The 14241-nt window shown below is 50.9% G+C and overlaps 1 protein-coding gene across 1 annotated transcript; it reads left to right on the plus strand.

The window, feature by feature from the left end:
* The first annotated feature begins 7961 nt into the window (after positions 1-7961).
* LOC120103960 (7-deoxyloganetin glucosyltransferase-like) lies at positions 7962-9760 on the plus strand. Its single transcript, XM_039128911.1, has 2 exons — positions 7962-8602; positions 8697-9760. Exons 1-2 carry the CDS (start codon positions 8092-8094, stop codon positions 9617-9619), a joined length of 1434 nt encoding a protein of 477 aa, XP_038984839.1. The 5' UTR covers positions 7962-8091; the 3' UTR covers positions 9620-9760.
* Positions 9761-14241: the final 4481 nt, after the last annotated feature.

Here is a 14241-nt window from a genome sequence, read left to right on the forward strand (position 1 = left end):
AGCACGAGCCGAGCTCGTCCGGTCAGAGAGGACCGCTAACTCATAGTCGATGGAGCACGAGCCGAGCTCGTCCGGTCAGAGAGGACCGCTAACTCATAGTCGATGGAGCACGAGCCGAGCTCGTCCGGTCAGAGAGGACCGCTAACTCATAGTAGATGGAGCACGAGCCGAGCTCGTCCGGTCAGAGAGGACCGCTAACTCATAGTCGATGGAGCACGAGCCGAGCTCGTCCGGTCAGAGAGGACCGCTAACTCATAGTCGATGGAGCACGAGCCGAGCTCGTCCGGTCAGAGAGGACCGCTAACTCATAGTCGATGGAGCACGAGCCGAGCTCGTCCGGTCAGAGAGGACCGCTAACTCATAGTAGATGGAGCACGAGCCGAGCTCGTCCGGTCAGAGAGGACCGCTAACTCATAGTCGATGGAGCACGAGCCGAGCTCGTCCGGTCAGAGAGGACCGCTAACTCATAGTCGATGGAGCACGAGCCGAGCTCGTCCGGTCAGAGAGGACCGCTAACTCATCTTGACGTCTCGAGCTTCCCGGTAGCCGGGGCATCCCGATGTCTCGGGGCATCTTGATCGTAATCATCGTAGGAGCACTCCTGACATTATAATATAACCAGGAGGATTGGTGAGCTCAAAATAGGTTCGTAAACCATAAGTTTATTATAAAATGAAATCCATAGAACGGAATTCAATAATTGAATAATGGGGAACCCCTTAGGGTTCTACTGATGGTACACGCGGAGGTTTCCAGAGCTCCAGCTCCGCGGAATGAGAGCCCCATCTAAGGACTCTAGCTGATAAGTCCCGGGTCGGCGGATGCGCGTGACTCGGTACGGTCCTTCCCAATTTGGGGCCAACTTCCCTTGCTCAGTCGGTCGGGAGGCTTCAGTCCTTCTGAGGACAAGGTCTCCTGGTCTGAAAGATTTGACCTTGACCCTGGCATTGTAGTACTGAGCTGTCTTTTGCCGGTACCTCGCCATGCGGATTCGGGCGGTCTCCCTTGTTTCCTCGACCAGGTCGAGGTTGCTCCTGAGCTGCGAAGAGTTAGAGCCGGCGTTGTAATGCTCGACTCTTGGAGAGGGGAGCCCGATCTCCAATGGGATGACGGCCTCCGTTCCATATGTCAGGTTGAAGGGAGTCTCGCCGGTGGGGACACGAAACGTGGTCCGGTAAGCCCACAGGACATTATATAGGTCTTCGACCCATTGTCCTTTGGATTTGTCGAGCCTGGCTTTGAGACCCTGCAAAATAGTACGATTTGTTACCTCGGTTTCTCTGTTCGTCTGAGGATGCGCGACCGAGGTGAAGCGATGGTCGATGCCAAGCTCAGAGCAGAACTCTCTGAAGTGGATGTTGTCGAACTGGCGACCGTTGTCAGAGATGAGGATGCGGGGAAGCCCGAATCTGCAGATAATGGACTTCCAGACAAAATCCCGCATCTTCTGCTCAGTGATCCGGGCAAGAGGCTCGGCTTCCACCCCACTTTGTGAAGTAGTCGATGGAGACAACCAGGAACTTCCTCTGCCCGGTGGCCAGTGGAAATGGCCCTAGAATGTCAATTCCCCATTGGGCAAAAGGCCAAGGGAACTGATAGAAGTCAAAGGAGCCGAGGGTCGGCGCTGAACATTGGCGTTCCTTTGGCACCGGTCGCATCTTTGGACGAAGTCCATAGCATCCTTTTGTAGTGTCGGCCAATAATATCCTTGGCGCAAAATTTTGTGGGCCAGCGCTCGCCCTCCTAGATGGTTTTCACAGATCCCTTCGTGGACTTCACGCAGGGCATAATCCGCCTCTGTTGGGCGGAGGCATCTGAGGAGTGGGGAGGTAAAGGATCTCCGGTAGAGCTTTCCCTCGTACAGTATGTATCGGGTGGCGAGGCGCTTGATTCGTCGAGCCTCTTGCTCATCAGTGGGGAGGACTCCGTCTTGTAAATAGCTGGTGAGCTCGTCTATCCAGCTTGGCTCGAACTCAGTGCGAGGGTCTGCTCGGGCTCGTCTGTACTGGGCTTTTGGAATACTCCAGTACTGCCTCCTTGGGAAGCTCACTCATGCGGGAGGATGCCAGCTTTGACAGCTGGTCGGCTCTGAGGTTCTCCGACCTGACAACATGCTGGATGGTGAAAGAGTCAAGGTCGAGGCGAGATCCCGTACCTTCTGAGATACTTCTGCATGGTCGGGTCTCTGGCTTCGAAGTCGCCCACAATTTGGTTGACGACGAGCTGAGAATCACTGAAGGCCTTCAAGTCCTTCACTCCTAGCTCCTTGGCTAGCTTGAGCCCGGCGACGAGCGCTTCATACTCCGCCATATTATTGAAGCAGGAATCGAGGCGCAAGGCTTGCTCGGCGACCACCCCTTCCGGGCTGGTGAGAATGAGCCCTGCTCCGCTACCCCCCGAGTTTGAAGAGCCATCGACATGCAGAGTCCATGTCAAACTCGGGGTCTGCTCCAGGTGGCTCGGTTCAGGCTCGACCTCATCCGGTATGGTGCACTCGACTATAAAGTCTGCGAGTGCTTGTGCTTTGATCGCCGGTCTGGGCGGTACTCGATGTCGAATTCCCCGAGCTCAATGGCCCATTTGTGATCCGCCCGCACGATCTGATCTCTGCAGGATCTGCTTGACCGGCTGGTCGTCAGCACAGCCACTGTGTGGCTTGGAAGTAGGGTCGGAGCCTCCGAGCCGAGATGACCAAGCATAGGCGGTCTTCTCAAGCTTGGAGTATCGGGTCTCGGCGTCCCTCAAGACCCGGCTGGTGTAATATACTGGCTTCTGAAGTTTGCCCTCCTCTCGGACCAGGACCGAGCTTACTGCAACAGGGGAGACAGCTAGATACAAGTAGAGGATCACCCTGTTGAGGCTTTGTGAGCAGGGGAGGGGAAGCCAGCAGGTGCTTGAGCTCTTCAAAAGATTGCTGGCACTCGTCCGACCACAAAAATTCTTCGGCTTCTTGAGGGCTGCAAGAATGGAAGGCAGCGCTCGGCCGAGCGGGAGATGAATCTCCCGAGGGCTGCACACTCGGCCTGTGAGCCGTTGTACCTCCTTGACCGTCCTGGAGGCGTCATCTCTTGAGGGCTCGGATCTTCTCTGGATTGGCCTCAATTCCTCGTGTGTAATGATGAAGCCGAGGAATTTGCCGGAGGTGACCCGAATGCACATTTAGCTGGATTGAGCTTCATCTGGTACTTTCGGAGTGTGGAGAATGCTTCATTGAGGTCGGCTATATGGTCTTGCGCCGCCTTGCTTTTCACCAGCATGTCATCCACGTAGACCTCCATGTTTCGGCCTATTTGGTCTTTGAAGATCCGGCTGACCAGCCTTTGATAAGTTGCCCCGGCATTTTTTAAGCCGAATGGCATCACCTTGTAGCAGTAGGTTCCCCCATCGGTGATGAAGGCTGTCTTTCCTCATCTTCTGGCGCCATGCGGATCTGGTTGTATCCGGAGAAAGGCGTCCATGAATGCCAGCAGCTCGTGACCCGAGGTGGAGTCCACGAGCTGGTCGATGCTGGGAAGTGGAAAGCTGTCCTTCGGGCAGGCTTTATTCAGGTCGGTGTAGTCCACGCACATACGCCACTTTCCGCTGGCTTTTTGACGAGGACCACATTGGCGAGCCATTCCGGGTAGGCTATCTCCCGGATGAAGCCGGCTTCAAGGAGCTTTGCTGACCTCCTCGGCTGCTGCTTGCTGTCGTTCAGGGGCGGCGCCTCGCTTCTTCTGCCGCACGGGCTTGCTGGTCGGCTTTACTTGAGCCGGTGGACCATGATCTCGGATCTATCCCCGGCATGTCTAGGCGACCATGCGAAGACATCCATGTTGTCCCGCAGGAAGTTGACGAGGCGACCCTCTCGCGCTCGTCGAAGGCCGGCCGACTGCACGGTTAGCTCGGGAGTTCTCTCGTAAGGGAACTTGAATAACTCACCAGGCTCTACCCGCTCTTTCTGGGTTCCCGTGCCTCCATAACCTCAGTTGAGGGCTGGTCAGTCGCTGGGGCAGGCACCTCGGCTGGTCGCTTGCCTCGTGGGTCGCCAGGTAGCATCGCCTTGCCACCATTTGGTCCCCTCGGACTTCGCCGACTCTGGCTGGTGGGGAATCGCATGAGCAGATGGTGAGTGAGACTACCGCTCGGAGGGCGTTGAGTCCTGGCCTTCCGAGGATGGCATTGTAACCGAGGGAGGCGTATCACAGGAAGCTCATCCCACGGTACTTTCACGAGGGGCGAGCCCGGCTGTGACCAGAAGGTCGATCTCGCCCTCTACTGGGACTGAATCCCCAGTAAATCCAACTAACGGAGCATTCATCCTCCGTAGCTGTTCTTTGTCATCCCCATTTTACAATATGCACCAAAGTACAAAACATTCGCCGAGCTTCCATTATCAACTAAGATGCGTTTTACATCAAATTTATTTATGATCATGGAGATGACCACGGCATCATCATGGGGAGTTTCGACTCCCTCTAATCGTCTGATGAGAAGGAGATGGCTTCAGAGGTGCGCGGGCGCTTCGAGAGGCTTCTTCCCCTGAGGCTTCTCCAGCCGAGGCCCGCCTCGGATAGTGTTGATGACGCCGGCGATGGGCCTGTTGGCATTTGAACCTTCAGGCTGTGCTGCTCCTTCGGCTGGCTTCTTCCCTTCACGCCGGCCTTGCACAAACCGATCGAGCACCCCTCGGCGAATGAGTGCTTCGATCTCATTTCGGAGCTGGTAACACTCCTCGGTATCATGGCCGTGATCCCGGTGGAAACGGCAATACTTCCGGAGATCACGCCGGATTCTGGTGTCTGGCTTTGGAGGTGGGAGCCGGATGCATCCCGACTCTCGATCTCCATGAGGATTTCAGCCCGAGGAGCATTGAGGGGAGTGTACTTTTCATACCTCCCTTCGGTGCTGCAGTGGGAACCTCGGGCGGTGGGACCTCTGCTGTGGTCCCTCAACCGGGGTGGACTCTCGGGCGGGGCGGATTCTTGCTCGTCGCGGAGACGGGCTTCTGGGCTGGCCGCGCTCCTCGCGGCGTCTCTTCTTGGGGTTCTGCTCGGTCCCCGCCCGCCTGCGCCACGGCCTCTTCTGCCTTGGCATACTTCCGCGCCGAGCGAACATTTCGGTGAGGTCCGTGGGAAATTCTTCTCAATCGAGAAGAGGAATCTGTAGGACCGGGCTCCAGTCTTCAGTGCCGACATGGCGATTGACTGGTCAAGCTCCCGGACCTCCCATGTTGCGGCGGTGAACCGGTCCAGATACTCCTTGAAGGACTCTCCCTCCTTTTGTTTGATGTCAGGAGGGAGTCGGATGTCCGCCGCTGGGGCTGGCTGGCGGCAAATTGCCAGCAAATTGTCTGCCGAGCTGCTCAAAGGAAGAGAAGTACTCGGCTTCAGCCCGGTGAACCAAAGCCGGGCTGGTCCTCGGAGTGTCGCCGGAAAGCCTTGCACATCATGGCCTCCGAGGCTCCTTGTAGGGCCATTAAGACCCGGTAACTCTCCAGGTGGTCAAGGGATCAGCCTTGCCGTTGTAAGGCTCCACCTGGGGCATCTTGAACCGTGCGGGAACCGGTTCATCTTCAATCTCCGGGAGAAGGGCGACTTCGTATGAACTCGAAGTCGCCGTCACCCGATTTCTCCGTGGAGTGCCTGGATTTGGCGCTCCAGCTTCTCGACCTTCTGTCGAGTTCATTTTCTGGAGGATCGCTGCAGCGGTTCGCTCGGCGCAGGTTGCCCTGGAACCGACTCAGCTTCTGAAGGCTGTGGCCAGCCTCCGTGGCTCTGGCTGGGTGCTCTCTCCAGAGGGAGGCCTGGACTTGAGAGTCCTGACCTCGAAGGGAAGTCCGCTTGTAGGAGGCTCCGGTTGACTGGAGCCGGAGGGGCGGTGCCGCGGATGCCCCTGGGTTGCAAGCTTTGGACGCGGTAGCCAACCTGCACTTGTGCACCAGGGCATCAATGCTCCGGCCGAACTTGATGAACTGACTCAGCCGGAGGTGGTGAGTTCGGACGGAGTGTCAGGACTGGGTGGAGGACGTCGAGAGGCGTTGGAAGCCCCTTTGCTTCTTAGCTTCATGGCAGCGAACTCGGGCCCTTCCTCTAGCGCCAACTGTTGCTGGAAATTGGACCCGGGGGCCGCCCGAAGCCGGGGAAGGAGGAGCTCCGCTGCTACAGGAGGCGGACGGCGGTGCGCCGGCCGGCCACGTCCTCCACTGGGGTGTGAATCCTGCAAGAAAAACCGGTGGCCGGGCTCCCCCGGCGCCGGCCCTCCGATGCTTAAGTCAGAGGGGATGAATATGTGGAGAGAGCAAGAGAGAGAAAGGATCTATATGGAGAAGACAGCGCAATATTTGAATAAGATGAAGGAGAAGATGAAAGGATCATGTCTCAATTGTGTCCGTGCTGTTCTTTTCCACTTGGTCCGTTTTCAGAGGATTCTCTTCCAGTCCCCTTTCCCAGGTTCCCTTTTATAGAAGGGGATTGCGTTACCTGGGAAGTGACAGGGAACTTTGTCCCTTTTGTAATAATTGGGCACGATATGGTCCATTAATGGCGTAGTGGAGAATAGGGCCGGATCGGACCGGAGTCAGAGAGCTGTCACGGTCGATCGGACCTGTTGGAGTTGTTGAACCGCCGGCCGTAGTGGGCCTGGGGTTCGTGGATGGTAAGTGCATTGATTGCTGAATGAACCGGCGGTCAGGAAGTGCCATACGCTCTAATGGTTCAGCGATCCGGAGATCGTCTTGAGCCGTGTTCATTAAATGACTGAGTGCATCGGAGACTAAAAGGGGCCTCGTGCATTAATGACGAGTCGTGCCGAACGCCTGCAGAGATCTCATACTTTGATGGCTCAAAGATGGTGGCAGGTGGCAAGTTGTAGTGAGTTGTCGAATCCCTTGGTCTTGGAGGATTGAATATTTGAATAGGGCACCGGCTCGGCATAGGTGCCGAGCCGAGCCGGTCGCCCAATGGGCGCCCTGTGGCGGGGTTGCTCTTAAGTATTCTTGGTCGGCGCCTTTTGGGCAAGCACCTCCCAACCAAGCGCCTCCATTTAGCGCTCTCTCTGGTCGGCGTCCTCTGGTCGGCTCTTTCTTAGCCGAGCGGTCGTACTTGGGCGTTTTGGTTGGGCGCCCTTTTCTTGGCGCTCTCTGGTCGGCACTTTTCTAGCCGAGCATCCTTCGGGTCGGCGCCCTTTGGCCGAGCTCCTTCCCGGCCGGTGCCCTTTGGCCGAGCGCCTCCGCAATAGTATAACTTGGGGTTTTCCCCCAACAGGTACAGCAGTGATGGTAATGTTTGGCATTTTCCTGATCTCCGTTCAATTGAGAGGACGGAGCAGAACTCGAGGACGGAAGATGGCCGAGGGTGCAGGCCAATAGAGAAGAGGAGCATGGCTTCTCTCTCTCTCCCTCTCTCTCAAAGACAGAGGAATGTGAAAAGACAGAGTCCTAAGTAGCTGGAGTGGGATCCTCCTTTATTTCCATATATTTGGTTGATGAGCAGAAACATTATGGCCTTTCAGAACGAGCACATTTTTAGGAAAACTAACAGTACTGCAGGTTGAGTGGCCCCTTACGATGCCAATTATTTCGGTGGCACTCTGTACCCGTTCATCTCAGCAAAAAAAAAAAAAAAAAAAAAAAAAAAAAAGAAGAAGAAGAAGAAGAAGAAGAAAGAGGCCTCGAGTCCGAGCTAGCGGAACTTCTTCGTCTCCGCATGGTTATCTAGCACATCCTAATCTCAATCGGATGGTTGGATCATATGTTCCTAGCATGAATACATCCTAAAAATCAGTAAGTAAAATATCCCGAAACATATTCGGGATGAACAGCCGGCCGTTCTATTGATTTGTTGGTAAATGTGCGTCCCCAATTGGGACGCACTACAACCCGACCTGTAGGTCTCATACTTTTCCCTAAGATACCTTTCTGATATTTTCTTATGGACGGGTGCTGATCAATTTAAATTGTCGCTCGCTGGTAACCCTCCAAAAGAGGTGGCGCTGAAGCTCCTTCCTATGGCTATATAAAGCTCGGGAACCAAGCCCTTTACATTCTTCAACCAAAATAAGGAAAAAAAAGCCTTCTACGCGCGCGCACGGGGAGAGAGAGGGAGAGGAAATATGGGTTCCATGGTTCCACAGAGGCCTCATGCCGTGCTCGTCCCCTACCCAGCGCAAGGCCACGTAACGCCTCTGCTAAAGCTAGCCAAGCTCCTCCATTCCCGTGGCTTCTACATCACCTTTGTGAACACCCACTTCAACCAAAACCGCCTCCTCAGGTCCGGAGCCATCTCCTCCCTCGACAGCCTCCCGGACTTCCGCTTCGAGTCCATCCCGGACGGCCTCCCTCCTACCGACAAGGATGCCACCCAAGACGTCCCCTCCCTTTGCGATTCCATCCCAAAAAATTGCATTGCCCCCTTCCGTGACCTCATCAAAGAGCTCAATGACCCTTCCTCTCCTACACCCACGGTGTCACGCATAGTTTCCGACGGGGTCATGAGCTTCACACTCGATGTTGCCAAGGAGCTCCAAATCCCCGAGGTCTTGTTCTGGACCCCTAGTGCATGCGGCTACATGGGCTACCTCCACTACCAACATCTCATGGAAAGAGGCATCGTTCCTCTCAAAGGTTACTAGCTAACTTTCTTAAGTTAAATCAATAGATACCGCCACAATATCGATTCATCAATACTTACAGTTCGTCTCTCTTAATTGGTGCGCAGATGCCAGTGATCTCACAAACGGATATCTCGAGACACCCATCGATTGGATATCGGGGATGAAGAATGTCCGGCTAAGGGACTTGCCATCCTTTCTTCGCACGCTAGACTCCAAGGACATCATGTTTCATTACTTGAACCGTGAGGCCCAGAGATCATCCATGGCGTCGGCGATCATATTAAACACCTTCGACGAACTCGAACGTCCTGTATTGGATGCGATGGCATCGATGCTCCCTCCTATCTATACCATAGGCCCTTTATCCTTGCTCTCTCGCCAAATCACCACGAGCCCATTAACGTCGATAAGCTCGAACCTGTGGAAGGAGGACCCAGCTTGCTTGGAGTGGCTCCAAGGGAGAGAGCCCGGGTCGGTCGTGTACGTGAACTACGGAAGCATTACGGTGATGACGAACGAGCAGCTGATCGAGTTCGCGTGGGGGCTGGCTAACAGCAAGCATGATTTCTTTTGGGTGACCAGGCCTGACCTTGTGAAAGGAGACTCGGCTGTGCTTCCACAAGAGTTCTTGAGCGAGACCAAGGAGAGGGGTCTGCTGGCGAGCTGGTGCCCGCAGGAGGCGGTGCTATCGCACCCCTCCATCGGAGTGTTCTTGACTCATAGCGGATGGAATTCGACGTTGGAGAGCATATGCGGTGGAGTGCCGACGATAAGTTGGCCATTCTTTGCGGAGCAGCAGACTAATTGTAGGTATGCCTGCACGGAGTGGGGCATCGGAATGGAGATTGACAGCAACGTAGAGAGAGGGGAGGTGGAGAGGTTGGTGAGGGTACTGATGGAAGGGGAGAAGGGAAAGGAGATGAGGAGGAGGGCGGCGGAGTGGAAGAAGAGTGCAGTCAGAGCAACGCAGCCAGGTGGTTCCTCTTTTCAGAATTTCGACAGGTTGGTCAAGGAGGCGCTGCTTTGAAGAAAATGCGTTCATATAGATATGCAATCAGATGCATGGAACTAGGACTTATGGAACAGTTTATTCCCTATGGTTGTAATGTGTGTTTTGATCCTGCTATTTCTTTTGAGCAATAAAATTATCTTGTTCCTTGCAATGATATACACGGATAACACTAGCTTAACTGATAAACGTAGCTTGATCAAAATAAATGAGAACGGTAAATAATCATATGGGTGCCAATTGATATATAGTTTGTCACATAAAAGTTAATTCGCAGTGGTAATGACATCTTTTTGAAGATTGGAATCTGGCCAATAAAAAATCTCACGCGTGCTCTGCTGGGAGTATACTTTTTTTTTTGGTAAATAAGATTTATTATAGCACTCTACCATAAACACATCAGTGGGAAACAGAAAATAAAATATGTGTTAAATCGCAAAGTATACTTATGCAAGTTAAATGGAAAAGGCCTAGCTTAGCCTAAGTCTAATCCGCAAAAATCTTTTATTACGGAATTTTCTCCAGATTTGATTTCCTCGAGCAAAATGGTTTATTTTCTTGGGTCAAGGAAAAAGTTCCGGTTGCAGGGTTCTAGTTTTGAGATTATATCTTTGTCGGTTAGTAGTCATTGCAACTTCAGCTGATTTATTACTAACTATTCTAAACTTTTTAGAAAAGAATGTTTAAACCCTGTTGATGCCATATTGTACATGAAATTATATATTTATATATATCTTTGAAAAACTTAAATAATAAGTAATGTGACAGAAAAATTGCATGTGCGTTGAGAGAGTAGTTGTGATGAATACAAAAGTTTAAAAATTGTGAACGCCGCTATCATTTTTTGACCTATTCTGCTTGTCGATCACTAGCTATAATCAACCATGTTACTATGAATATTCAATGTTTATAGATAAAATAATTATTGGATTCAACGAGGAGATAACAAGAAGGCAAGTGGAGTGGGGGATGCAAGGGATGATGCGACTCATTTTGGATTTCTCCTATCAATAATAGAGATACAGTATATTACGCTGGCTAGATCAACATCATGGTTCCCAGGTAATGGATCCATTGCCCTTCCCCATCAATCAGGAAAGTTTTAACAAAAACAGATGCCAGCTTTTGTGGACAACATAAAATCCAAAGATCCTTGTCGTGCATAGGCAGCAAGAAATTAAGAAACTACAAGTGATGGGCCTCCAAGGCTACCTTCAGCAAGATTGCGATTCCCGTAGTTATTTTATCAACTGGTCTTTTGTCGGTCCCTAAAGTCGAGGCACATGCATAGACCACGACGAAGCAGACACCCATAGATTCCGTAATCAAGCATAACTTGAGGTTTGACGGTCATGACCCGGAGACTCAGTCAAGAATTGAAAGCTTTGAGTTGGTTAATCTGCAATCCAACGTAATCGGAGTCGCAGTTCATGAGGCTATTATGTTAGCCATGGCTCCATGTGGAACTTGAAAGCATCGTGTACTGGACCAGAAAACCTTCACCTAGTATTATTATCTAGATATTTGTTATTATGCTACTATCTCCTGTTTTCTACAAGGATCTTATTGGGCACTTCGCATCCGTGTGATATTACACAAAGTGATGGGAATATGCTGCTGCATAGGAGAAAATGAGGATTTTGATGAGATCAAACATATCACAATTTTGACTAGCATAGAACTATTGCCGTCCTTGCATCTAACCTCCATGTAGTAGCTGCCTAATAATGCCTCAATAGTTGATTTCTATATCCAGGTCCTTTTCCGGAGTGGTTCCTACGAACCAGGACAAGCAAGAATGCAAGCAGGGACTGTTTGGCCCGACATGTGACGTTGAACGGCTGGCCAGGTCCAACCCCCTTGCGGTGCACCCAAACGCAGGGTAGGGCTGATGCGGGAAAAGCCTGCACCTCGTGTCAAGGAAAGTTGGACCGACTTAAGAAACAACCAAGCAAAATAAGTGAGTGGATTTGGCTCGCCATCATTGGCCAGCGCAACACGATGGCAACATGATGAGGACCACCTGCGATAATGGTCTCCAATCATGATGAGCGTGTTGCCACCGATTCCTAGATACCAATATGAATCATCTTCATGGATCTGCCAGGCCATAGATAAGGATAGAAAACCCCACTAGATTGACTCTGGCCGAGCTCTCCAATACCTAAGCTCAAAAAAATTTCTTAGTGACAAGAAGAATAAAAAATGATAATGCTAGTACTCGTGCAGTGGAGCATTCATCTTCTATCAAGAGCCTTTTGGGCCTTTGATAGCGGAGATCCTACATCTTTAGCAAATCATATTCAAACAAACTTGAGATCTTGCCATGACAAATTGCTGGTGTGAGATAATAACCAATGATGTACCGCAAACACTTCATTACGTGATAAAATTATTGAAGTCACGTGCATACCTAGATGAAGAGATTGAGTTATCTCTACCACGAAATAGTTTCGCTTGGCTTGGATTGATCACTAAGGTCGCTAGGCTAAGGCCCTGTTTGGGGGAGCTTTTGGAGGGCCAGAAAGCACTTTGTGGCCCTCCAAAAGTACTTTTAGATTAAAAACTGTGTTTGGTAAATTTTTCAAAAAGCTGTTTCAGCTTTTGCGGGAAGCTGAAAACAGCTTTTGGGAGGAAGCTCCAATTTGGAGCTTTTGGGGGGAAGCTGTTTCAGCTTTTTCGGAAAGCTGTATTTTTGACAAAAATGCCCATATTAAAATAACATAATTACATAGTTTGTCCCTTTATAAACTGTTGACCCCCTAATGGATTTTGATGAATACAAAACACTAGAGTATAATTCCATTTATCTTAACAATTTAATTGAGGAATTCATGTGATTAATTGAGAATATTGTTAAGAAATGTCTAGGCAAGTTCCCATAATTTTTATGAATTTATTGAAGAATATTTTGAGTTAAAGAAAACAGATCAGGGACAGCCGAGACGTCTCCGGATAGTTTCAGAGACGTCTCTGGCACAAACAGGAAGAACCGGCACACTTGGAGACGTCCCCGACACCTGCCGAGTCGTCCCCGCGTTAGCGGAGTCGACTCTCTCAGTAGCGGAGTCGACTCTCTCAGTGGCGGCAGAAAGGCAGTTTTCAAGAGATATGCGCGAGACGTCCCCACAGTAAGCCGAGTCGTCCCCGCAAGTAAAAAGGAGACTTCCCGAGTCGTCCCCAAGATAGCGGAGACGGCTCTCTCAGGGTTTTCCAGAGAATGGTTTTTTGGGTGATAAGGAAGCGGAGTCGACCCTGAGACAGCGGAGTCGTCCCCATGCATAAAGTGCAGACAACCCGAGACGTCCCCTGAAGGAGCGGAGTCGACTCTCTCAGGAAATACCAGAGGACATGTTCTTCGGAGATAAAGAAGCGGAGTCGTCCCCAGATCAGCGGAGTCGTCCCCATTCAAAAAGTGCAAATAAGCCGAGACGTCCCCTGAAAGTGCCGAGTCGACCCCAGACAACAGAAAAAGTAAAATCTTGTAGCCGAGACGTCTCCCGTTGAAGCGGAGACGTCCCCGGAGTGACTGGGACGCGACTGACAGCTTTTCAGGTTTGGTTTGAATTTCAAATCCTTCTTTCTTTGTCTCTAACGGCTATATTTGTTTTTTTTGGGCTATAAAAGGGACCTCCTAAGTGCTTCTCAACAACTTTTTACTAACCCAAAGCTAGATCATTCAAGAGAGAAGTAAGAAAGAAAAGTTCAAGGGAGTGAGTGCATTCAAGTGAAGAAATCAAGTGTTTTCAAGCTTCCCAAGTGATTTCAAGCTCAATCACTCTCGTGCGCTTGGGATTCAAAGCTCACACTCAATCCTACGCGCTCCACATCGGAAGAATCAATATCTCCCACGCTTCCAACGGCAAAAGGATTCTTCCGGGTTCTATTGTTCATAATTGCAATATTTGCTTTTTAGAGCTTTTCCTTTCTTTTGTAAACTCTTTCGTTGTGGTGCTTGTTCCAGTCAAGGGACTTGGAACAAGGGAAAGGCGTCCCAAGCCTAAGTGAAATTGGGGGTTTTAGGGTTTGTTGTGAGCCCGGTGTAAAACAACGAGTTGGGTAGTGAACTCGCAAAACTACCGTACTGTAATCATGGATTATAGTGGAAATTTCCAAAGGTGATTTGGGGAGTGGATGTAGGAGCAGTGGAAGCTCCGAACCACTATAAAACCTTGTGTTTGCGATTGACCTTTCTCATTCCTCCTTCTTTACCTTAGTGCATATATTCGTGTGTTTTATTTTAATTAGTCAAAAGTTTTTAAAACACCCAATTCACCCCCCTCTTGGGTGACCATCTCTGGGCAACAAGTGGTATCAGAGCAGGTGCTCTGTGTATTTCTTGAAAGACCCAACCGTCTTAGCCAAAGATCTAGATGGCAACACCCTTTAACAATGTTCCTGCCGAGGGGCAAGCAACCAATAGACCTCCACTCTTCAATGGGACAAATTATACCTATTGGAAGACTAGAATGAGAATCTTCATTCAAGCACAAGACTATGCCTTGTGGAGGGTTATAGTCAAGGGACCACAAGAACCATCACACATAGTTAATGGCATTCGAGTTCCCAAACCTGAGGAGGATTGGGATGAGAATGATGATAGGATGGCTCAACTTAATTCTAGAGCCATGAACTCATTA

This window comes from Phoenix dactylifera, chromosome 8 (genome assembly GCF_009389715.1).
Source record: "Phoenix dactylifera cultivar Barhee BC4 chromosome 8, palm_55x_up_171113_PBpolish2nd_filt_p, whole genome shotgun sequence".
Taxonomy (NCBI): domain Eukaryota; kingdom Viridiplantae; phylum Streptophyta; class Magnoliopsida; order Arecales; family Arecaceae; genus Phoenix; species Phoenix dactylifera.